Source organism: Lynx rufus, unplaced genomic scaffold, assembly GCF_022079265.1.
Source record: "Lynx rufus isolate CCGP_SWC_20201006 ecotype Redwood Valley unplaced genomic scaffold, mLynRuf1.p SCAF_32, whole genome shotgun sequence".
In the NCBI taxonomy this organism is placed as follows: Eukaryota; Metazoa; Chordata; class Mammalia; order Carnivora; family Felidae; genus Lynx; species Lynx rufus.
In genome coordinates, this window is record NW_025814848.1 from 3,229,652 (window position 1) to 3,254,283 (window position 24,632).

At 55.7% G+C, this 24,632-nt stretch overlaps 1 protein-coding gene across 2 annotated transcripts; it reads right to left on the bottom strand.

Moving 5' to 3' along the window:
• Positions 1 to 7,562: 7,562 nt before the first annotated feature.
• On the bottom strand, positions 7,563 to 23,683 carry SFT2D1 (SFT2 domain containing 1). 2 transcript variants are annotated; one of them, XR_006964640.1, is made up of 9 exons: positions 23,538 to 23,683; positions 17,557 to 17,643; positions 16,707 to 16,789; positions 15,498 to 15,579; positions 13,365 to 13,400; positions 11,622 to 11,680; positions 10,640 to 10,798; positions 9,898 to 9,927; positions 7,967 to 8,072 (listed from the first exon to the last, which is right to left on the bottom strand). XR_006964640.1 is itself a non-coding variant. In XM_047093171.1 (8 exons), the coding sequence occupies exons 1-8, from the start codon at positions 23,598 to 23,600 to the stop codon at positions 8,033 to 8,035; spliced, it is 480 nt and encodes a 159-aa protein (XP_046949127.1). In that variant the 5' UTR covers positions 23,601 to 23,682; the 3' UTR covers positions 7,563 to 8,032. The 2 variants fall into 2 exon arrangements, 1 of the variants encoding a protein (XP_046949127.1); XM_047093171.1 differs by lacking the exon at positions 10,640 to 10,798 and having other exon boundaries at positions 7,563 to 8,072; positions 23,538 to 23,682.
• Positions 23,684 to 24,632: the final 949 nt, after the last annotated feature.

A 24,632-nucleotide genomic window follows, 5' to 3' on the forward strand; every position in this document is an offset into this window, starting at 1 on the left:
CGCGGGCGCGGGCGGGGCGCGGGCGGGCGCTGCCCTGCGCGGGGCGCCGGGCCTGCGGGGCGGGGGGGCGCGCGACGGGGGCCCCCGGGGTCGGCGTGGGCGGGAAGGGCATGGTGCCACCGAGCCGGCGGGTCATCGGCGCCCTGGAAGGAGACGGGCGGCTCTCAGTCGCTGGGGCGCGGGGGCGGGGGGGGGGGGGCCCGGGGCGTCCCCGCGGGTGGCCGGGCTCGGCGCCGCGTGCCCCCCGCCGCACCCACCTGCGTCCGGCCGCGGCATCGCCGGCTCGCTCACGTCCCGGCTCCCGGGGCCCTCCCCTCGCTCGGGGACAGTCACCGGCCGCCCGAGCCCGGCCCGGGCGGGGACGCGCCAGCAGGAGGAGCCGAGCGTCTGGCTGGTGTCACGACCCGACTGTTGCGTGCGGCCGGCCACGGAGCCGGAGACGGGACGGCGCGGGGCGGGACCGGGCGGGACCGGCCTCCCCCGTCGGCCCCCACCACCGACAGGACTCAATCAACCCGGGGCGGAGGCGGGAGGGCCGGCTGGGTCCCGAGTCCTGGGCGGAGTCCCTGCCGCTTGGAGGGAAAGTCCTGGACAACCGCTTGGCGCCTTTAAGAGGGTGGGAGTTGGGCCGCGGGGGGTCACCGGCCAGGCCAGGCCGCCGGGCCGCGCCCTGGTGTCAGAGGGGAAGGCCGGCCGCCCTGGATGGCGCTGGGGAAAAGGCATTTCGGGGGATCCTCTTAGTTCCCCTTTTGCAATGCTGATGCCACTGCTGAAGGGCGGTCCCCTGAAATTCGAGCCCTAGCTTTATCAAGGGGCAAGACAGGCCCGTGTCAGTGATGCCATGACAATGGCAGAGGAAACGGTGCACACGGAGGGATTCCTGGGCGCAGAGCAATGTACTTACTGCTGTGACGGTGGTTCAAGCGAGTGACACATCGTGACTGTCATCCCATATTCGAGGAGGAGACCTGGAGACGTCCCTCCGACGTTCAGACGAGTGATGACGTCACACGGCGACGCATCACAAGTCAAGGCACCACTCAAGGAGAATTATCCCCCAGGAAACACTCTTCCATAGGAGGTGCTTTCAGGCCTAACCGGGGACGGGACCAGGTTGTGCGGCTATGGCCCAGGTCAGCCGAAAGCATTCAAGTGTGGGTGAACTCCAAGTGCGCTGTGCCAGTGGCCGCCCCCCCACCCCCACCCCAGCAGCACCTCCCGGCCGTGAGGGCACTGGCCGCGTCCCTGTCCCTCCTGCCCCCGTGTCAGGGCACCAGGCAAGAGCGGAACTCGGTCGGTGGCCAGAGCCGTTCTCCCCACAGCTGGGGGTGGAGAAGGGGGCTGAGGTCCCATAATCTCCACCTGCAACCGAAAACCACATCTACATACGTGTTCTCCACAACATGTGCAAACGCGGCTTCAAGACAGGCTTCGTTCTCTCAAACGTTCTCCCCGTCCCGCCGGGGGGCCTCAAGGTTAGCCTCCCGCTGCCCGCTGCTCAGGGGCCGGGATGTTTGAGGCAGGTTGGGTCATAAATCTCTGCCGCAGGTGCTGAACGCGCCTGTGTGTTTTATTCCAAGTTTCTGTATTTCTAGGTGGATGCGGGACCGGGTAGGTTAGTGGTGCAGCGGGTGGACAGCGTCCCGCCGGGAGAGCCCGGCTTGGAGGGCAGGCGGACACAGTGAAGACAGGAGGACTCGGAGGGGAAGGTGACACACGGGAAAAGCAGCAAACCGGATCCTCCCGAGACTGGAGTATGGGTCCCAGATGCCCAGTGGCTGTAGTGGCAACCGTGACGGGGTCCTAATTCCCAAGTCCCGCAGGACAGTCGCAGGTGAGCAGGCGGAGCTGGCGACCCCATAATCGCCTGCCTGTGTGGCTTCTGTCACCATTTCCCTTCTGCTAGGAACTGGGGGCTGAGTGGGACGGAGGAGAGGAGACAATCCCAGCAACAGAATTCCAGACACACCACATCTGAGCCAGCACCTTGAGGAAGGGAAGGAAAGTCCTGGGCAAGGGTGAGGGGCTATTAGCCACACCCACATCCACAGTAGCAGAGATCGGGCATTTTCCTCCAAGAAGAGACAGTGAGATTCATCAGCACACGTCGGATGAGACTGTCCCTGGGATTCTCCAGAACCCCCACATCCTGTCCCAGCCCAGAAGCATGGGGACTTGGGAAGCTGGAAGTCTCTGCCTGACCTCCGAGGAGAAAGTGAGTGCCGGGGCGCCTGCCATCGCGTCACCTGCCCAGGTCAGAAGGGCGCTCCTCTCCTGTCTTTCCTCAAAGGCCCGGTAAGCACCCCTGCTGGGGGCGATGACTTCCGGTACCTGGTGGTGGGCTACTGGCCCCGGAGCGGCAGAGGAGTGAGTGTCCCCCACAGGACTCTGCTCTTCAGACTCCGCTCAAGCATCCAGATGACAGCATCCCTGCTCCCTGCCAGCCACCTCTTCCACTCGAACCCTTCAGCCCCTGGGAAACCGGAGGCTGGAAAAGAGTGGCCTGGCCTGGCGGGGACCGTGGGAGAGCAGCGCGCGTCACCTGCACTGTCGCGGCCCGCTGGCTGTTATAGAATCCGTTACAGTCTGTGTGGTTGAATCAAGCCGCTGGTGACAGTTACCAGGAAGGAAAACCACACTAGGACAGCCAGCCAAACTTCCCTCCAGAATTGGGGACGCGACAGAAAAGCAACTACAGTCAAGAAGTAACAGCCAGCTGTAACTTGGTCATTTGCGTGGGATTTTGCGTGCTGGGCCCAGAACCCAACAGTGGGGCTGTAGCTACGTGTGAAACAGGAAAACAGGAGGACCAGAATCCTGGGATCGGGTTATCAGTTTCACACTGTATTCCTGGGGTCTCCGGACTCTAAAACCCACGAGTATGTTTCATCTGGAGGTCACAAAAGTTACCTCAACCATAAGCTGGTCGATTTGCAAGGTCAGTTACGCAAAAGCCCATATACGTACTCAGAACTGTCCGTATTTTTTGCCTGTGCTGTCTCACTTTCCAATTACATCGACGCTCTTTTTGTTTTTTTTTTTGTTTTTTTTAAATTTTTTTTTCAACGTTTTTTATTTATTTTTGGGACAGAGAGAGACAGAGCATGAACGGGGGAGGGGCAGAGAGAGAGGGAGACACAGAACTGGAAACAGGCTCCAGGCTCTGAGCCGTCAGCACAGAGCCCGACACGGGGCTCGAACTCACGGACCGCGAGATCGTGACCTGGCTGAAGTCGGACGCTTAACCGACTGCGCCACCCAGGCGCCCCTCGATGCTCCTTTTTGAAACATTACACTTGGCACACTGTCACATCAGCGTCAGGTGCACAGCACAGCGATTCGACCCGTCTGTGGGGGATGCTGTGCTCACGAGCGTCGCTATCACCTGTCACCAGACGATGCCGTGACATTTGTTTGATTTTCAGATTCTGAACAAACGTGAACACGGTATGGTCCACCATTTGAGAATTCATGGTCATTTTTTCTCCCACTGTTGTATCAGAGTTAAGTGTAGGAACGCGGACTTTTTGTTATGACAACCCTTGAAACTGTTTCCAGGACAAACAAAGACGTAAGCAGAAAATATTTAAATCACCAAAATAAAGAAGCAAGACGATATCCAGGCCCCACTAAAATCAGCACAAGTGCTGTGCAGGTTTGAAGGGAAGGGAAAACCGCGCAACCTGCGGGGTGCCGAGCCTGCTCTGTGGGAGGCTGGGGTCCCACAGGGATCCCCCCAAATCCTGAGTACAGACACACTGCGCTCACCAGCTCATCCCCACGGAGGCTGCTAATTGAGGCAGCACCGGCGATCACACCATGGTGCCCGGAAACCAGTCGCTATTTTAAGAAAGTTCCTTTTTCTCACGAACTCATCAGTGTCTCGGCTTTACCTCGGTATGACGACTTCAGCGCACGTTCAGAAAAATGTCCAAAGGCAAAGAGATCGATGCCCTGCTTTTCCAAATCACACCTTCTCCCCACATGCTGTGCTTTGTTCCGGTGTTTTGACTCAAATGACTTCACGCGATGGGGCGGTAAATCGTCCAACAGCCAGAACCAACATGGAGTCTGAATTTTAAACCGCAAGAGGTCTCCTTCTGGCTGTTACAATCCTCGTGGACCCCTGAGACACAGACAACTCGGTCGATAACCAGAAATACGTCCATTCCTTCTTCTCACAGTGGTCTGTTACCGTGAGAGGGTCTGGGGGTAGAAAACATTCAGGAACCTGTTCAGACACTGTTTGCTTTAGAGTCCTTCTCCCCAACGCTAAGATAATGATCCACTTTATCTGGATTTTGCTTCACTCAAACCTCACGCGCTTTAGGAGAGAAGAACAGGAAGGACCTGTGTTTTACGGACGACCGACCAAGATTTCCCCAGGAGCTTCACGACCGGCCACAAGGAGACCTGCCGGGTCAGGGAGGCCCCAGAGCCCTCTCCCCTCGCTGCCGTGGGGCCTCAACGCCTCCCTGACACTCCGAGGACCCGCTTCTGTTTTTACGGCCTCTCTGGATGTTAACCTCAGTAGAAATTCCAAGTGACTTAAAAAACGTGTATTAACACATCTAAAAATGACAACAAACTCGTGACATTAACAATACACCCATTACGTTGGGGCGCCCGGGTGGCTCAGTCAGAAGAACACATGGCTCTCCATCTCGCAGTTGTGAGTTCAAGCCCCACATCGGGTGTAGACATGAGTAAAAAAATAAACTGAAAAATGAACAATACACCCATCGCGTTAACATGTTTTTAATGAAAAATAACGGTATTTGCTAAAACCAACAAATCAGAGATGAGGGGTGGGCTCCGTGCTGCCGGGTTCTCGTGTGATCACGCGTCCGCAGCCCCGTGACTCCGCCGTGCGTTCACGGTAGCACGAGTGGAAGCACAGGGTCTTGGGATTGCGCCAAAGCGGGCCCCGGCAGGGTGTCCGGGACCCCACTTTGAGAATCGCCACACTGCCTGCCGTGTTGCACCAGGAACCGGCCGCTCGGGATGGCGAGCCACAATGGTGGCTAGGAGGTGAGCTGCTTTGAAAGCGAGACTTCACACGTGGCTCTTTCTTGCAACAGCCTGGAAAAGCCCGAAGCAAATCAGAACAGGACGGTGTGGGGAGAAAAGACACAGGCTTCCCTTAAAACGATAGGCCTGAAGCTTACACCGCACCTTTTCCTTGCCGCGCTCGGCCTTGCAGAGAGGCGCAGTGGCATTTCAGAGGACCGTGGACACCCCGAAGGCTGGTTCACACACCGAGAGGTGACGGAATAGTTGGAGACTCACGGAACCGTTCGCTTTGCCTTGCCCTCTGGGGACAGCCCTTTGCCAAGGTCCCCGAAGGATCCCGGTGGTCACCGTCGCACGCAGGTTACCCAACCCCCCAGCCCTGTCACTGCGGCCGTGACGTGAGCAGCACGGGGCCTGAGCTCACGTGGGCTCGTGCTCCGGGAGCCGTCAGGTGGGGCCCGGTGACGTGCAAGGTCGCACAGAGAAGTGTGTTAAGAGCGGCCTTCCCTCAGTGAGCACGCTGGCGTCTCGGGCCGGCTCTGCCCCCGCGCGTCCTATCAAGCAAATAAACTGTCTTCTATCAAGCAAATAAAGTATCTTCAGACGGCAGCGGGGTGGGGGTCCCAGAGGGGAGGACCCGGCCCGGGCGCGCACGGCCACGCGGACGCGGAGACCCCCCCTCCCCCCGCCCCCCCCCCCCCCAGCTCTCTGCGGTGACCAAGCGGCCGACAATCCGGGCCAGGGTGACCCACGCCAGCTCGTGCCCCTCCTCGGTTCAGCCAGAAGGCCCTTACGCCCGTCGATTTTAATGTTTGGGGACCCGTATGCGGGGCCAACAGCCACTGCACCTGCCAGGCCTATCTGCTCTCGGGGAGGCGGAGGCGCTGGCCGGACACATGCCTGCCGCGGGGGGACCGGCCAGCGCTGGCGGAGCCGGGGGGACGTGTGCCCTGAGAACAGGAGGGGCGGCGGGGGGCACCGGCCACCCTGACCTGCACTCTCTGGGGTCATAAGGAGACTCCCCCCTACCTTTCACCCACCCCCCCCCAGCCAGGGCCCCGCCCCGTCCCACTCACCCTGCGGGCTGTGGCACCCTGCAGGTGTCTCCCCTCCCACTGCAGGGCCCGGCTGTCATCCGCGGGGCGGCGGGTCCTGTCCAGCGAGCGAGAAAGTTAACAAGATGCACCTCACCTCGCCCGGTCCTTCTCCACCACCCCGCCCCCCCACCCGCACGTGCCCGGGGGACGCCCACCACCTCCGCCACCTCTGCCGCCTGGGCCGGGACGGAGGGCCACCCGGGAAGCCCGGCAGCTCCAGGCGAGGCAGCGCCCGCGCCATCTCGGTGGGCGGACCAACCGGGCTTCTGCTCCGTCCGGAGGCTGAGCCCGCACCTCCACAGCAGGAACGTCCGCCCGAAGTTCTGTGTTCCGTCCTGGGACCCTGTGCACGGACACGGCAACGGGGCCACGTCACCGTACCGCCACCCCAACGGGGGCCTCCGGCTCAAGGCCGATCCTTCTGGCGACGCAGACGGACTCTCTGTGGCTACCGTCATCTACCGACACCGAGAATAACCCACTTCTTTGAGCTCCACGCCTCCAGGTCACACCCCCGCCCCTCAGCGGGCCTCCTGCACAGCCCGCTTCCCGTGTGGTACACACCACGCCCTCCTCCCCTCCCTCCCTGCTCAGCACGCACCTCTGCCCGCGGCGCAGCGAGCTGTCCTCCCCCGCCCTCCCACGGTGTTCTGTGACTCTCTGTAACCACAACCGCCACGGGACTGGGACCTCTTGGGGGGCCGGGGGAGGTGTCAGGCGGTCGCCCGTCACCGCCGCCTGGTGCCGTGTTCCCACCCCGACCTGCGGTATCCTTTAGGGCGTGGGGTCTGGCCCTGGCCTCGCTCCCCACCGCCAGCCTTCCCCAGTCGAGCTCCCATCCGCCCTGTCCCCCCCCCCGTGCCCCCCCGTGCCCCCCCCCCTGCAAAGGCCGGGGCATGTTTTCTGGGTTAACCACTGAAGAGCTAACTCTCCCACCACCCGCTCTGAGCCCACATCGTTATCAAGGATCATCACACCAAGGCCAAGGGCCGTGCTGGCCCTCCCCCTGCTGACCCCTGCGCTGCTGGCTATGGATCTGACCACGGATCCACACGTGGGGTGGGGGTGGGGGAACAACCTCAGAACAGGAGTGGGGGGCTGGGCTTCACCCACCCACCCCCAACCATTCTTCCAGCGCAGGGGTGAAAGCAGCTTCCTCCTGGGGCTGCCTCACCTACCCTCACCTACCCGACTTGCGCCGTGGACACTCCTCGCACCTCTGGAACCGTCCCCCACGCCCCACCCTCCTCCTCAACTTTCTGGTGTGTTTTTCGGTCTGGATGACACCCTCTTCCCTGCCGTCACCATCACAGTCCTGTGATCTTGTGCAAATGTTCACAGCATTGTTAGGACAGAGACTCTCATTCATTTTTCTACAGAAACACTGTGTCGTGCCAGAACTCCATCAGTGTGCCCCCCACCTAAAACGTTATAAATTTGATCCAGAAAATATTCTTTGTCCAAGTGTGGATTTATTTCAAAATTGTCAAGATTTATATATTATTTTATTACATATGATAAGCAATTTTTAGCTTAAAGTAAAAACTTTCACATTTAAGGTGTTTTTAAAAAAAAAGATACTTTAAAAACAGACATTTTTAAAAGAGCTTGCGGCACAGTCTTAAATATTCACATCTTAGATGCTGCTTAGAAAAGGTTAAAAAACCAGGGAAAAAATCATTTACAATTGGCAGAGATTAAAAGCTCCTAATCTGCGGGGAGAGCATGTTAACGACACATCATGAATTTCACGTTACGAGTGTTTAACAGTTTAATCAAGCGTGGCCTTTCCGCCAGCACACAAAACGGTCACGACGGTCATGGCAGCTGTAGGGGGAGTGATTACTGCATCGGGAAAGGCGTACTTCACCAAAAACACAACATCAGTCCTTCCAATGCTCTTTTCAAAGAATTTCTCATTTTCAACTTAAGAGAGAAGAGCAGCATTTAATTACTGCATCCCTGGTTGGGGGGAAAAAAGAGGAAAAACAATATAATAACCTGCCTCAGGAGCAAACGTGGACAACACATTCCCGCCAAGAGACAGACACGTGAGGACCTTTTACAAGAGAACTCAGTGAAGCCATCAAAACATTTTCTAACTAAAACCCTGCTGAGTATCACCTGAAATCAGGAACTGAAATTTCAAAATAATGTTTTAACGTCTGAAATGGCATTTATTTTAGGAAATCTTTTCCAGCACACATGCTAATCTTAATGTAAAGAAATAAACATAAATAACCAAAAATAACCTAACAAAAGAACCAAGTTTTAAAACAATGAACTGGATTTTAAAAAGCAAAACATTTATGACGAATCCTCAGAATTCAAAAAAAATAAAATAAAATTCACAAGACTTGGCCTTTCACATTTTCTTTCCAAAACAGTTTGTTTAAACTATCACTTGATGCTTTTATGCATTTAAAGTTACTACTTGTATACGGACTGTTAAAAGCATGCACCAGTCAGGGCGCCTGACCGGCTCAGTCAGAAGAACATGAGACTTTGGACCTCGGGGTTCGGAACTTGAGCCCCACGTTGGGTGTAGAGATTTTTTAAAAAAGACCTTACTAAATAAGAAAATTCAGGAAAGCACTCACCAGGGGACTAGAGCTGTGTGAGCAGATTCTATATGCTGCCCTCAAAGGCAGAGGGTTAAGCACTTTCTAGTAGCCTGGCCATGGCTTTGAACTCAGTCTTACAGGGGTGGTTATCACTTCTAGGTGACCTGTCCTCTTGCTGAGAAACAGCACGACGTCTCCCAGCTGGGGCCCCGAGGACAGGCGAGCTACCTATGGTCCCCTGCTGGACAGCCTGCCCACCTGGGTTGACCCCGTATAGGCACTCATCAGAAAGAATCATCCATTTGAGATGAATAAAAATCGTATTTCTACAGTTTCCTTCATTGTTCACATTAGGCATACGAGTTTGCTGTTTTTCATATGCAACCTGTTCCCAAATTTCACCTAGAAGCAAAGTTGTGCCTCAACAGAGTACTTTTCTGAACCGGTCAGGTTTAAGGTTATAATTAGGTTTTTCCCTCCACAACTAAATTAGCACATTTCTCTGAAAAAAATGCAAGAAAATGGTAGTTACTCTTGACATATAAAATAAATATGTTTCTACTGGCTTCAAACAAACACTGATGTTATCAGACCTCAGTTTCTTTTTTTTTTTTTTTTTTTTTCAACGTTTATTTTATTTTTGGGACAGAGAGAGACAGAGCATGAACGGGGGAGGGGCAGAGAGAGAGGGAGACACAGAATCGGAAACAGGCTCCAGGCTCTGAGCCATCAGCCCAGAGCCCGACGCGGGGCTCGAACTCACGGACTGCGAGATCGTGACCTGGCTGAAGTCGGACGCTTAACCGACTGCGCCACCCAGGCGCCCCAGACCTCAGTTTCTAACTTCCTGTTTTTTTGTTTTTTTTTTAATGTGGAATTTTGTTTTACTGGTGTGTGTCTATCCCATTTACCGAGTATTTGCAGTCAGGGAAGGATCAGGAATCTCTCGTCAAAATTTCCTAACTGTAAATGTTTAATTGGTAAAAACAGGAGGTTCCAACCTGGTTGCTACACATGTTCTGAATGGTTTTGCTTTATACGGCAAACTTCTATTGATCTTATTTAAAAAGTAAATAAAGTAAATTGGGGGGGGATGCGGAGAGAAAGTCTACGAAAAACAGCTTTTTACATCATATTTGAATGCGCATATCCTAAAATTCACGTAACTGTGTCAAGATCAGCAGGGGACCAGAAACGACAAGATGGAATTTGAACGGTCTCACCTTGCATACGGGATGTACGACAGGCTGTACCTGCAAGAAAAATTCAAAGATGCTGAGACGATCCAGACACCTGCCGCTCTTCTTCATGCCGAGGGGCCACACTCCAACACCGTAACAAACAAAGCTGCGCGATACTGTGCAGTAACCCTCAAAGCACAGCCCCAGACCAGTAACGGCAGCTTCAGCGGGAACTTGGTAAACGGGCAAGTGATTGTTCCCCGCCCCCCGCCTCCCGAACAAGAAACTCTGTGTTTTCAGGAGCCATCTGTGGGACTCGACCGCCCGCTACAGTCTGGGCCTGTTCCGGTAAGAAGGTCACCCTTTGAAGTCTTCTCGATCAAAAGAGTAAAGCGAGAATAAACGGCATTCCCCTTCAGGGATACATCAACCGTCACGTACAGATGATGCCACAAAATGCAACCTCTTACAGAAAAAGGCCACGGCACGGGATTTACATCTTCCCACGGTTCCCCGAACAAGAGTGAAGCCATGCACAGAGAAGCGCAGGTAACACCCGTCGAGGCCGCGACCAGCGGAGGGGAACAGGGCGCAAGGAAAGACTGATCTCGCAGGGGCGACGTCAGAGAGGCTGAAGGCCACGAGCCCGGGCAGGGTGGCCTGACCCCTGCAGGGAGTGCACGAACTCAGCTCTGAAGAAGGAAAACCCTCTGACAGATACTGGATCTGTGACAAACACGGACGCGTGTGAGGAGGGGCGCAACCAACCGGATCACACACTCACCGCGGGGGAACTGGCCATAGCCCAGACCCTAAAGAGGCTTCCCGGAGGAGGGGAGCATGTGGCTGGGAGGGAAGGGCGAGGCCAAATACTCGGAGGGACAGGTCACCACAGGCAGCGGGAAGGCCGAGAAGCAGGATTTGCAACCACGGGCAGCTGACTCTGTGGAATCACGTGGGTTTGAACTATTGGGTCCACTTAAATGTGGATTTTTTTTTTTCCCCCAATAAACACAACTGGGAAATTTTTTGGCTGGAGATCTGCACCATTTTGAAAAAACCTGGCAGATGAAGCCCGCGGCCGAGGAATACCAAAAAGAATTAAGGAATAGGTATAATCGTAAGACCACACTACGGGACACAGACAGAAAATGCCTATTAATCGACTGCTTCTGTAACTGGCGAGGCTTCAACAGTAGGCTCTTGGTAGTTAAGTTCTGGGGCAAAGGTCATACACAGATTTCCCACGGTGGGGGTTGGTGGGTGGGGGTTGGTGCCCCTCGTGCCGAAGGTCAACTGTATTCACTGACGATTCAGATGGGACGTCCCAGATATCACAGGGCCACGTTCAGCAGAGGGAATTCTCCCTTGTAACTATCGGGCAACACGGAGCAAAGAGCCAGTATTCTCCCGGGCTTCTCCCTGACATGGCCTCGCTCGTACGCGTCCATCTGGTATTCCCTACATGTGCTGTCGTTTCTTTCTCATACGAGGAAGAAGAAGTAAGGGCATCATTGTGCAACAGCACCCCACCCCCCCACTGGTGCGACCCAACCCCTCCCCAGTCGCCACCGAGCGACGTGTGGGTCCCACGGGACACTGCAAATCGCACTCATCTGACCTCTCAGGAGGTCCGTCCCCTCCAGGGCACATGCTTCGAACATCACACGAAAGGCTAGACGTTCCCAGGCTCAAAGGCTCCATAAGAAAATGCTTATCGAGACTTAGGGCATTTGAAGTTTCTCACCAGCCTAAGCAAGACTTACCAGGTCATCGACAAGAACTGCAATATGCAGAACAACAAGGCCAGGCCCTTCTTGTGCCACTAACAACAGCAAAAACAGACAAACAGCAAGTTAGGAATCTTTAAAAATATTTTCGTCAAACAGGTTTCAATTCCTCCCCTTTGAAAATGCAGACAGCTTCATTTACGTTATTAAGTTTTACCGTGACAAATTTGAGACTCGGTAGATCCAAAATTTAAATCTCCATGAAGCATCTTTCCTTTCTAAAGTCTCCGTATCAATTTAGACGCTGGGAAATACAGGGCACCGAGTGAGTGTCCCCGAAGTAACAGCGCGAGGCTGCACGCGCCGGTGCTCTCCCGCCAGCTCTCCAAGTCGACGCCTTTACTAAAATCAACCCTGAAAACCCCACGGAGCTATCCGATCTCTGTCCTGGGTGGGATGTGCACCCTTTACTCCTTTCTCTCTTGCTCCTGGAGTTATTTTTTGAAGAAAAACGGCATTTTATCGTGATCTTCTAGAATAACGTAAAATTAACAGTTTCGGTTTTAAAATGGCCTATTTTTAGAATTCCTTGTCCATTTTTATTTTTGCTTACTTCTTTATTCATTTTAACTTACTGCCTATAAATAAATAGGCTGTTAGACCAAGGCCAAAACTCAATGTTCCATACAGATATGCAAATTCTGTTTAAGAACATTCTTTTAGGGGCGCCCGGGCGGCTCAGTCGGTTAAGCCTCTGACTTCGGCTCAGGTCATGATCTCACGGTTTGTGGGTTCAAGCCCTGAGTCGGGCTCTGTGCTGACAGCTCAGAGCCTGGAGCCTGCTTTGGATTCTGTGTCTTCCTCTCTGCCCCACCCCCGCTCGTGCTCACGCTCTCTCTCTCAAAAATAAACAAACATGAAAAAAACTAAAGAATATTCTTTCAGTCATCATTGAGAAATGAGGTGTAAGAATTGTCACACAATTAAAGCTCAGTCCATTTTGACACAGAATATTTCTAGAACATATATGCTACTGTTTTTTTTTTTTTTTAATGTGTAGTTTTCTTGATAGCTCACGAACCACCTCAAATCCCTAAGTAGATGGGGGGCGCAAATAAATAAAGGGAATAAAGACTCAGGAGCACTGGAAAGTGTGCTGAACTTCAGGCTAATGAAGAGCTGTTCACCTTAACAGTAACAGGTATATTGAAGTTCTTTTGCCCGCCCGCCCTTTTTTTTTCGGCGATTTTACATCTTCTTAAAAATTAATTAATTAAAGTAACCTCTGCACCCAACGTGGGGCTCAAAGTCACAACCCCAAGATCAAGTCGCACGCTCTTCCGACCAGGCCGGCCAGGCGCCCCCTTCTGCTAATTTGTTTTGGTTTGTTTTCTTGCCCTTTCTTCTTATTAGTTTTGACATCTTGCGACTCGAAACGCACTCCCTCATCAGCGGCCTCCTCTCTGCCGCAGGGGATAGGACGGCCCGGCTCGCGAGCACCGCAGACGAGAGCAGACAGACCCCAGCAGGAGCCCCTGGGAGCCCAGGGGCCGTCACGGTCGGGTCAGTGTGCTCCAGAGGCAAGCAGGAACCTGCCTGTGTTGGATGGCGGGGTTCATCGCGAGTGTAGCCACTAAGCTCATGTCACGATACGCAATGTTAGGGACACCCGACCTCTGTGGGCTTCAAGAAGCAGACTTTGAGCTCCTTTGGGACAGCAGGGTGAGCATGACGGTGAGGGGCCAGTTAGCAGAAAGCAGGCCCAGCTGACATACTTACCCAAAGAGCAGCGCACAACGTAAGTATGAAACACAACTATAGGAAAGGAAAGAAAAAATAGCAAATGTGAGTCCTTTCAAAACCTTAAAAAAATCATAAACTAATCTGCATCATTTGCATGCATAATAAAACTACAGGACAAGATCAGAGCCGCGGCCAAGTCTAGCCGCATTCCACACTGCGTGCCGAGTTTATCCTCCCCTCGAGTCCGTGACTGCAGTGTTCCCAGGCAAACCGGAAGCTCCTAGTGAACAATCCGTTGATCAAATCAACGGAAAGGATGTTTGAGGAATGGTTTAGTAATATCAGCTGTTCTTTTAATTTGATCTTCAATTTTTCCAATTCTTGTATAATTAACATCTACGTTCTAGTAGTTTCAGGTGTACAACGGAGGGACTCAACCCTTCTACGCATGACTCCGTGCCCGTCACGACACCCACCCTCTTAATCCCAGACAACAGCCGTTCTTACGAGCGCTTGTGTTCGTGTCTAGTAACAGAAAATCGCCAACAGAGTGCTTAGTACGACTGGGGACGCCCAGTAATTCTACTTTACTTAACTCTACGGAAGGAATCTACTGTAATGATTTCCATGCAGAAGATGACAGCACCACTCCACATCCCTGGGTCCCCCAAGGGGCAGGTGACAGCAACAGTGACAAGCAGGAGGCTGGCGGACAGAGAGCCCTAGGCTTTGACGCTTCGAGTGTTAAATCAGTCATTCGGTCCAGACTCCAGTAATCTTCTCTTGAAGATGAAGACGCTATCTACCCACATGCTCTGAAGGGCTCCGGCAATGAACGAAGCAGAACTGGTCTGTGACGTGCTTGAGGTGGGGGCTGGCACCGAGGAGACGCCACGCGAGTGGCCGGATGGGCGCACGGCCATCATCAGGCAAAATCTTACGTGAGCAGCAAATGAGACCACACAGAACAGTCAGGTGGACATGCTGACCGGAGTCATCACCGAAGTTGTGTCACATAAATACTTAACGGTCTCTTCTGGGAAACGGTCTACATTTCTAAATGTTTGCACAGCCTTCTCCACTTGATGCTTATACACGACTAAGACGGGTTCCAGGAGACTCTACGCAAAGCCAGTCTCCAAAAAATCCTAGTAAAATATAAACTTCTCACGGTCTAACAGCATGAGATAACTTTCCAATAACCTAGACAAAGTTGAGTTATTAATGTATCGCTATACATGCTAACACACGAAATTCTAACTGGAAAAATCGCAAATACGGTCCTAAACTATGACGACAGTGAAAAAGGACACGAACGAGAAGTTAGTCTGAAACAGGTGTTCCCTCTGGTAACGAGGTGGGAGGAGACACACATTATGGTTGAGAATGAGCAGCGTCTAGAAGCTTGGCACTGGTTACAAGGGCAAACCGGCCGATACGACTGACCTTACACTCCACAACGTGCGTTAAAGAGGCAAGAGGAAGCCGCCAGAGACACAGACTAACATGCTGGGAGCCGGGGGCTCAGTGCACACAGGGACACTCGAGTTCCTCGTCCCGGGACCCCAAAACGTCAGCCGAGAACCCAAAATGTGCGACGTGAAAACGGTTACCCGCCCCTCGCCCGGTTCACAGATAAAGAGAACGCCAGGTGTCAGGGTGACGACCTGGCAGCCGTGCACAGTCCGGTGACAGGGACCCGGCACACTCACAGGTCCGGCCACAGAAGCCACGCTGTTGGGAGTACAAACGGTGACACGGGAAGGCACCAAAGCCAGACGACCGGCTACGTCAGTTGAGCCCAGCGTCCCCGAGAGGACTCCAGTGGCCCCGGAGGAGACCTGTATTCCAGCCCCACCCCCCCGAGAGCACACACATCCGGTAAGAGGCGCTCCGCGGGGCTTGGAAACAGCGTTCAAGCACCTCCCAGCTCCGCTTTGAACCCACGGAGCTCCGGAGCACGTGCAACAGAAGGCGGGATTTACCGAGTCGGCCAATTTAGGCGATGCTGTACCATCTACCTCCTGCAGACGCACAGGCTTAGGGATGTGAGGATGACATACAGGCAGAGAGAGAAACAGAACAGTCCAGACAGAAGGGCGGGCGACCATCTGCAAAGCAGTAACGCCAAGACTCGTCCAAACGCTTGAATTGTCAGTGTTTACTTACAAGCATGACGATTGTTGCAAGCAATCTTGTCGTTTCAAACATTTTCTTCAGCTGCTTCATGGGTCCCATTAAAAAGCACGTACTATTTGAAACAAACAGGAGCAGAGACGAATCTATCATTTGTTGGCCATATAAACAAAAATGCTTTCAAGAAAAGACATCCCATGCTGGTTTACGAATAAAAATTTCTCACTAAATCACTTACATTTTTCTTTAATATTAAAAAGAAACCTTTTTTTTTTTTAAACTTGTTTATTTAAGTAAGCTCTAGGCCCAACGTGGGGCGTGAACTCCTGACTCCGAGATCAAGAGTCACGTGCTCTACGGACTGAGCCAGCCAGGTTCCCCAAAGGGAAACTTTAGTTTCCTATGACACACATAAATGCCTTTTTACAAATTACCGGCGGTCGGAGGGATCCTGAACTCACAGGTGACCTGCTTCCAATCTGTGCCAACTCAGTCACTACCCTTCCTCATTTCCGCCCGTGACGGGCCAGAGCGATGAACGATGCCCTCCGGACACCGGTCCGTTTAAAGCCCCCGACAGCGGCAACACATACACGTGCTGAGCTGGGCTCTGCTCAGACCGGAGCCTGGAAGGGAAGGCCTGCAGGCACAAGCCCAGGAAAGCGGGCTGAGCTTGGTCTCAGCTACACAGCTTCACGTGACTACCTCTGATCCAGAAAGTTCCGGAGGAGACAGAAGGTCACCTGGGAAAGCTAACTCCTGCCTCTGACACCTACTTCAACAGACCTCCAAACACCCAAACATGCACCAAAGATCCTCAGACAGGAATTTGCGAAAGCCCGATCCGAAATGCCACTGGGCTCGCTGGTGCTCGCCACCATTTTCTCTCACTAAGACGAGGCTTCACAAGCAGGGAGCGGGGCTCCGGAGGACGGTCTGGTGGGAAGTGCACCTGGTCACCGCACTGGGCACACCCCCGGGGTAGGGACTCACCCAGCTCCAAGGATCACACACTGGGGTAATGGAGAGAAACACCCGGCAAGTGCCCCAAATGCTGGCTCCCCCTGCCCACCCCACTCCGCCGCGCCGCTGGCCCACGGCAGGGAACGATAAACGTTTCCTGTGCGAACATCAACTGTGCAGCTACAGAAGAAGACCCTAGCAGGAAGTGCTCACCGGGAAGGAAGACTGCGATGGCAACAGCAACCCAAACGACCCGAAGAGCCCGGCTTCTACACGTACCTGGCCAGCGCGGCGATGTTTCCGAGCGTGTAAAACACTGCGAAAAGCTTGATGCCCCCGGGAAGCCACAGTAATCCAGTTCCCTGAGTTAAGACAGATTTTAAAATCATGACACCACCGGGACAGCTTGAAACACAAACGCGCTACGTATGATCGTTACATAATATGCAGTTTAAGTATAAATGCGCCAACGCAGACTTTTTGTAGTTCTAAAAAGGCAGTGAACTTTCCTTGTCATCGACTCTGAGCCTTCTGCCTGTTTTGCGGGTCGGTGCGCACAACTTAGCGGTAACACAACCTCCCCTGCGCACGTGAGTCAACCTCACTCTTACGTCAACAGGCCTCGTAAACGGCAAGTTAAACAAAGCATCTCGATTCCTGACCCTACAGCTCTTTACACACATGGGGTTTTCTTAAAAAAAATGATTTTCGGGGCGCCTGGGGGGCTCAGTCGGTTGAGCGTCCACCTTCAACTCAGGTCATGGTGTCACAGTTTGTGAGTTTGAGCCCCGTGTCAGGCTCTGTGCTGACAGCCCTGAGCCTGGAGCCTGTTTGGGATTCTGTGTCTCCCTCGCTCTCTGCCCCTCCCCCGTTCATGCTCTGTCTCTCTGTCTCAAAAATAAATCAACATTAAAAAAAAAAAATTTGTTTTTAATTATTTTCACAGCCCCTAAACCCCATGAAATGTGAACGCCTCCCCGTCCTGATCTCCTCGCCCCTATTTCAGGCGACATACATCCCGTGGAAACAGACTCACTGTGATCGACTACAGGCTGCTTGCTGCCACTACACGGGGTCATCGGTCTGACAAAAAGTAAAAGCGATCGGGCAACACGAAGCTTTAACTCACAAGGATAGAGAAGAGAATGCCGCACACGAAGCAGATCGCAAACCACTTCAACCTGGTGTTGAAACTAAGGGACGAGGCATCCAGGACCTTGAAGAGGAAGGGAGATCAGAACACGTTCTTAACCTGCCATGAACCAATCTGATTCTTTATGCTGAATCATGGCCCAGTTTCATTTTAACCCATACGGGGAATCGGTCTTATGCTGCACATGGTCGGGCCTTGGAGAAGAGCCACAGTCCACGGCTGCCAAGGGAGATGTGAACATGACCTGGGACTCACATGGTCCTGAGAAGCCGAGAGCCCTGCCCAGGTGTGAGAGCAGCTGTGACAGCAGCCCCGGGCTCCCGGTTCTCCAGGGCCTTACCCGGGCGGGACGCCAGGCGCACATGGACATGGACCAGTGGACACAGCGTATGATGCGTGCTATAAAATACTCAGTGCTTAAAGAAACAAGACAAGCGGACTGTGGACCGATGATGCGGAGACGGTCCCGGCACGCAGGGCTCACCGCCTCCCCGCATCCCCGCTGGAGGTCGCATACGGCAGGCTCCCTGATGCAGAGCCTGAGACAGGGATCTGGTACACGAACTGCTCTCAGGAGAAACCCCGTAGAAAGTCGGGGGGCTGGACAGGGAAGGGGGACCTGATGTGGCGTCGGCTGGAGTTCAGCCCCGGCCTGCAGCGTCACGCCGCACCTCAGTGTCACTTCTGCCTCGAGGCAGGGGGTCAGCCTTCCGGAACCCACCTCCCGTCAGCCGGTCCCTGGCTGTGGGCAAAGTGGGGTGACTGCAGGACCTCCAGGGTGAGCCGCTGGGAGATGGGTACACCCGCCCCGCGACGGGGACCTGGGCAGCCAGCAGGGGTGATCATTTCCATGCGTTATAAAAGTTCACTTAAAACCAACTCAGGAAAGCCCTAGGTACCCCCTCACCCATTATTAAAAACACATTACTGGAAAGATCATTTATGCTAGAGCAAGCGCATTCCTGTATGCTGTGCAAATTCTGACGAAATGGTGAGGGAAGAGAGCGGCAGTGACCCCGCTCCTGACACACTGATGGGGGGGGGGGGCAACACACTCTCGCAACTTCTGTCCCAGTGAGGCTGGGGCGGGACAAAAGCGGCTGCCTCAAGAAACTAGAAACAGATCTTGACGACTCATGTATCAACATGTCATTTCTGACTTACGTTACCGTTACCGTATATACTCAAAAATGAGACACGCTTAGTATGTACTCTCGAGAATAATGGAGCAAAACCAGAAAATTTTATACGCGAAAGCTCAAAACACCTTTGGCTGCATTCCTTACCTCGACAGGTTAGTCTGGGAGTCCTCATGCAGCATGAAAAGTAGATAAAAATAACTAAATAAAGATTGTAAATGTAACACACATCACTTTTTAACACATTTAAGAAACGTTTTTTCAAAAATTTGCTTTAATTCCCATTCTTGCTTCCAGCAATGTCCCCCGTTTACAGAATCGCTCCACTGTACGTGAAGGCTAGACCGGCCCGTGAAAACATCCGAGCCTCACGGGACCAGAAGGGCGCCTGCCAACAGTGTCCCTGCTACACAGAGCACAACAAAGCCCAGAGGTGGAGCACGACACGGGAGGCGGCCCGCGACACGTGCAGGGCAGGGTCCTCCGTGAGCCCGACTTCCGAACGGTCAGGGTGAGGACACCGTGATGCGGGCGCGTGTCGTTTGCACTTTCTCTACAAGTTTAACTCACCCCACTGTTGCTCTCCTGTCGGCTCAGCTATTTGCACAACAGGAGGCGTCTCCCCCTATTACCATTTCCACGGGGTGATCTTAAAACCGAAACCGAAACGAGTTATTTCTATTCGTAAATATGGAATACTCAACCCGCGAGCAAAGACCGGTCTTGAGCTCAGCGTAAAGAGCTGAAGGTGAGCCGACGGCGAACACAGGCAACGGGTGTCCAGCGACTCTCCTGAGTGGGATTGTCACCCCACCTTCCCGGGCGCCCTGTGCCTGACCCAGTCCCCTCCCCTGACTGGCAGGCTCACGCGTCAACGACCACCCCTGCCCTCCCCACTCCTGTCACCTACTGCTCTCTGGTCATCCTCTCCCACTCGGGACCCCTGATCACAGGTCCCACCCGGCATCCCGGCAGAGTGTTGGATGCTTTCGGCATCCACCCGGACAGCCCGGCCTCCCTGCGCCTCGCCCCCTAGTCCCCGTGACCTCTGCCCTCCAGTGCACTCAGTGAGCCAGGCCACTCTCACCACCCGGAATCAGCCCACGTCCAAACTTCAAGCGGCAGCTGCCGGCCCCCCGACGGTGGCCGCGCTGATTCAACTGCTCGTGTCCCGGCTGCACCGCGGCCTCTGGGTCCCCTTAGCCAGCCCCCCGGTCCTCCTCCTCCCTTCTGTTCTGCGGAACTCCCACGCCACACCGACTCAGGAGGGCCTTTGGAATCCCCCTTCCGCCGCACCCATCTGGCAAAATCCCACCGCGACTCCAGCCTGCCGTCCTCTTCCTCTGGGCGGTCCGACGGCAGGACGGGGGGCTCCCAGCCAGGTGCTCAGGCCGTCGGCACCTTCCGGCGGGCCCTGCCTGCCCGGCAGCCTGACGTGACACGGCGATGTCTGTCTGCCTCTGGCTCCGCGGCCGGCTGACTGCTCAAACCTCCGTCTTGCCCTGACACTTCCGGCGGGCAGCTCCCCGTCTTTCACAGGAAACGGAAACCATCAACGCGCCCTCCCTCCACCGTCTGCCGCCGAACCGCCGCGCCGACCTCGAGGACCTCTCTCCTTTCCCTCGGATCACCACGGAGGTCGGTGCGCCCTGCCCTAGAGCCCAGCCCTCCACCTTCTCTGGGAACCTGCACTGTCAGCTCCGCACCCCCAAGGGCGCCCCGAGTTCTCTCCCCGAGACCATGTCTCTCCACCTGTCCCCGTGACTGGGCCTCTCCCGTCTCGAAGAAAAAGCTCGCCTGATTTCCCTCCGGCCTCTGCTCATCCATTCCGCAAATACCTACGGAGTGCTCCCGGGTGCCAGCTCCACGGGCCGCTCAGGGTCTCGCCCTCCCTGCACCTGCGCCCCGCACCTGCTCCCTGACGTCAGGCTCCCGCGAGCCCTTTGCGTGCTGCTCCCCCGACAGTGAGTGGAGCCCCGGGCAGGGCCGAGTCCCTGGGGGAATGGCCCAGAGGGAAGCCAGCCCTTCCTGGGTTCCAGCCTCCGGCTGCGTCTATCGCAGAAAGTGCTCCAAGGCAGGAAGTGCCCTCTCACGTGGCCTAGTGCTTTAACCGGCTACTGGGGGCGGGAGACTGGGGGGGGGGGTGACTTCAAACAAGCAAATGCCCAGCGAACAGAACAGCAGGGGCGGGATGTGCTGCAGGGGAAATCAGGCAGCTCCCAGGCTGGAGGGCAGGGGGGGCAGCAGCCAGAGTGGGTGGTCCTGCTGAAGGCCTCGGGGACGTGCCTCGAACTCTGGCCTCCACCCTCCCCACCCTCAGCAGGATGATGGGGCAGTCCCAGATCTCAGACCCCTCCTCCACTGTCTGGCCACCTCCCCAGTCTGCCCTGAGCCAATTCCATCAAGTCCTCCAACCCCCCGGCTCCTATGCGCCCGGCCACACTCAAGGGACACCACCCTAGGTATCACCAGCAGCTCCTGGCATCCTCCCCGCCCCCCCCACCCCAGCCGTGCCCTGACCGGCCCGTTCCCCGCTGTCTGCACTCGCCAAGGGGGGCCCCATCTTCTCAAGAACCCCCCGCCGGTCCTGATAACTAGGGGGTTCACTGCCACTCTCCTCCCTTCCTCAGCCCCAGAAACGCCTCCTCCAAGATCCTGCCATCACGCCAGGCCACCTGCTGCTGCTTCTCACTGTTGTCACTACCATCCGCTGGGTCACCCCCATCACTGCCCCATCACAACTCTTGCTCTCGTAAGGACTCTGCACGGGGCTCGCCACCATCCCCCCACTCCTGTCTGAACTCCTGGTGACTTCATCACTGCAGTAAGCCAGCTTCCAAACTCTAAGACTCTTGGTTTCTCGAGCGTCTCTCCTCCAAAGGTCGAATTCTGCACCTTACGTCAACCAAGCCCCTTCTCTCTGGCAATAAATGCGCCACGTGTCGACAATCTCCGTGACCTCAGTTTCAAGCGTCCTCCTTCCGATCACCAGCCCCTACCCTCCAGGCCCCCCACCCCCACCCTGGCTGCCCTCCTATAATCACTCGGCCCTCTGTCCCTCTGACGCATTCACTGGGCAAAATGTGAACCCTGGTGAGATCCAACTCTGCCAGCCCTGCCCTGCCCTCCTGCTGCTGAACATGACTCCCGCTTCAAGTTCAGGACCACTGCCCACAGGTGGGGCCCTGTGCTGCGAACAGTCCCAACGCTGCCCCCCTCCATTCGTTTTCCTATTCTCTAACCAACCACTTCGCACCTCCTTGAACTTCAACGCTCACCCCCTCCAAACTTCCACCTGGCAACCTCATTTCCTGTTTCAGTGTGGACAGCTAAGGAGTCGGGGGAGAATCCTCTCCCGCTCTGAAGGCAGCACCTGGAGCTGTGCCGCACGCTCTCCCCGCTCTCCTCCCGTCGCCCGCACACCAGCCTGCGTGAGCTGGCCAAGGCCGGCGCCTTCTCTTGTGCACACGTCCCATCTCCTGGGATTTTCCCAACCACTCCTGGACGGCACCCCAGCAATGATCCCCTCTCTTGACTGCATCGTCAGCTTCCCCCTTTTCTGGACCATTCTCAACATCTCTCTCCCCTCTAGACTGTGGGCTCAAGAAAAGGGGCACTATCACCTCCCTGTCCCCAAGGCTTAGAGCGGCTCAGTACAACAGAACTTTCCGCCACGAGATGTCCCACTCACGTACTGTCCTGTACAGCAGCCACTAACACGTGTGCCTCCTGAGCACCTGAAATGCGACCCGTGTGACTAAGAAAGAATTCCAAATTGTATTTAATTTCCACTAATGCAAATGTAAAAAACCACACGCAGCTCTGGGTCCTGTACTATACAGCACAGACGTGGGGCATAAGGTGGGGAACAAAAGAGTGGCTCGATCGATGAGTTGGGTGAGCCATTACTGCCCTAGTGGCATTTCTCACACTACCTACCGCTCGTGGATTCTTGTGTTGCCACTGTGGTTGGCCCAACTGGTCACAGCGTCCCCTGAGAGCCGAGGCTTCTCTGCCAGCCCCTGAGCCCCCACAGACTAGCCTAGAACCCTGGCCACAAGAAGTGCTGAGTGAACACGACAAGGAAGAGAGATGGGAATGTTAAGGGACTAACAAACGACCCTCGGGCAGCACTATGGGGTTGTAAGTGCCCCACTCCCGGGACAGGCCAGTAACGGCTCGTCAGCATGCGCGCCACAGAAACACTTACAAAGCAGTTCCTTCTCCACTGCTATTTTTAACCCTCTCGCTAGAGGAAGTAACCCTCATCAAGCCTCCCGGCTCAGAGCGCAGAAGCAAAGGATGTTTTTGTTTTACGTTTAACCTTGTGGCAGGGGCTGGATGCCCTAACGGACTTCTAATTCCGCGTATTTCGCTTTTTCAACGACCTTCCCCGCCCCTACCCTGCGTCCCTACTCCCAAAAGACACGCACACACGCACTCCCAGCGCCTCGTCCGCCTCCACGGCGGACGCACGGGACTGTAAGCTCTAGGCTCGCTGCGGCTCGCAGGACAAAGCCGCTGCCCACCTGCTGGCGCTGCCCAGCCGGGTTCAGGGTCCAGGCCGAGCGCAGCAAACCCAGCGGAGCTGGGCTGAGAGCGGCTGGCTGATCCGGGGGCGCGAAGACGGGCAGCAGAGGGGCTCCCGAGGGTCAGAAGGCCAAAAGCGGGGCGTGGGGTGGGTCTCAAAGCGAGCCTCTGCAGACGCCACGAAAACCGGGGAGGCTCCCCAGAGTCTCCCCGGGAGGCGGCGGAGTCGTCCCTCCGCAACGCGGCCGGCACAGGACCGCCCCCGCCCCGCCCCGCCCGGCCCGCTACCTGCGCGGTGAGGCCCTGCTCCTCGTCGTCCTGGCCGCTCAGGACCCGCCGCAGCTTCTCCATGGCCCTGCTCCGCCGCCGCCCTGGCGGCTCCCGCTTGCCGGCCCCCCGTGCCCTGCCGGAACCCGGAACCAGGAAGCCGGAACCCGAAACCCCACGAGACCGGAAGTCCGGGCCGCCCGCTTCCGGCGCGCCCGCGCGGCCCCGCCCCCCTCCCCGCCGCTGCCTAGCAGCGCGCACATGCGTGCCGGCGCCCGTCTGCCCGGGGTTCGGGGCTGCGCCCGCCGCTTCCCTCCCGTTCCCTTCCCGCCGGCCAGCCTGGCGGTGGCGGTGACCACCCCCCTCGGACCGCGGCGGGCGCCGCCTCCCTTCACCTGGCGTCGGGTCGCGGCGGACGCACAGCCGTTGCTGTAGGACGAATAGACCCGCGAACGCGGGTCCTCGCGCGTGGTGTCGGCGCTCCGCACCGCAGACCCACGGCGGGTGCCCCAGACCGGAGCCCCGGCACTGCAGCCCCGACACCCGGTACTGCGGCCCCCACGTCCAGTCTTGGAAGCCCCAGACCTAGTACTGCCAGCCTGTCCCCCAGCGCTACAGCCCCAGCGTCCGGTACTGCAGCCCCAGGGTCTAGCGCTGCTGCCCCGACACCCAGTACTATTAAGTCCTGCGTCCGGCACTGCACACCAACATCAAGTGCAGCGGCCCCAACATCCGGTGCAACAAACGTGATGTTCAGGCCTGACCCCAGGAGACTGCTGAGGGCCGTTTCGGGAATACTGGCGGGGGTTCAGTTCTAAAGTGGACATCTCCTTACTAAGAGTGAAGTGCTCCAAACATCTATCTGCACTTGGGGCGAGTCAAGGAGGGAGGGAGGGCCGGCTTTGGGGCACCCGGTTCTGTGTTCTGACCGCCAGGTGGCGCTGGGGCTCAGCTCTCTCGCAGCCCCATTTCCTCAAGACGGAGCACCTACTTTTCAAGGTTAAATGAGAATAGATGTACTTCAGATCATCTCAGTTGAAATAACAGGAGGCTGCCTTCTTCCTTTTTATGTGTGAGAGGTGCTCATGTGCTCAGTTTATCTTCCAACCAGGAATT

What these genes read in the sequence shown, in the direction of transcription:
- SFT2D1 (XM_047093171.1), bottom strand. Translation starts at nt 23,600, where the DNA reads ATGGAGAAGCTGCGGCGGGTCCTGAGCGGCCAGGACGACGAGGAGCAG. An exon ending in CGTTGTGCGCTGCTCTTTGG is followed by an intron (nt 11,681 to 13,364) that starts GTAAGTATGTCA and finishes TGCTGTTGTTAG; the next exon opens with TGGCACAAGAAGGGCCTGGC. An exon ending in CAGTTCTTGTCGATGACCTG is followed by an intron (nt 9,928 to 11,621) that starts GTAAGTCTTGCT and finishes TTTTTCTTGCAG; the next exon opens with GTACAGCCTGTCGTACATCC.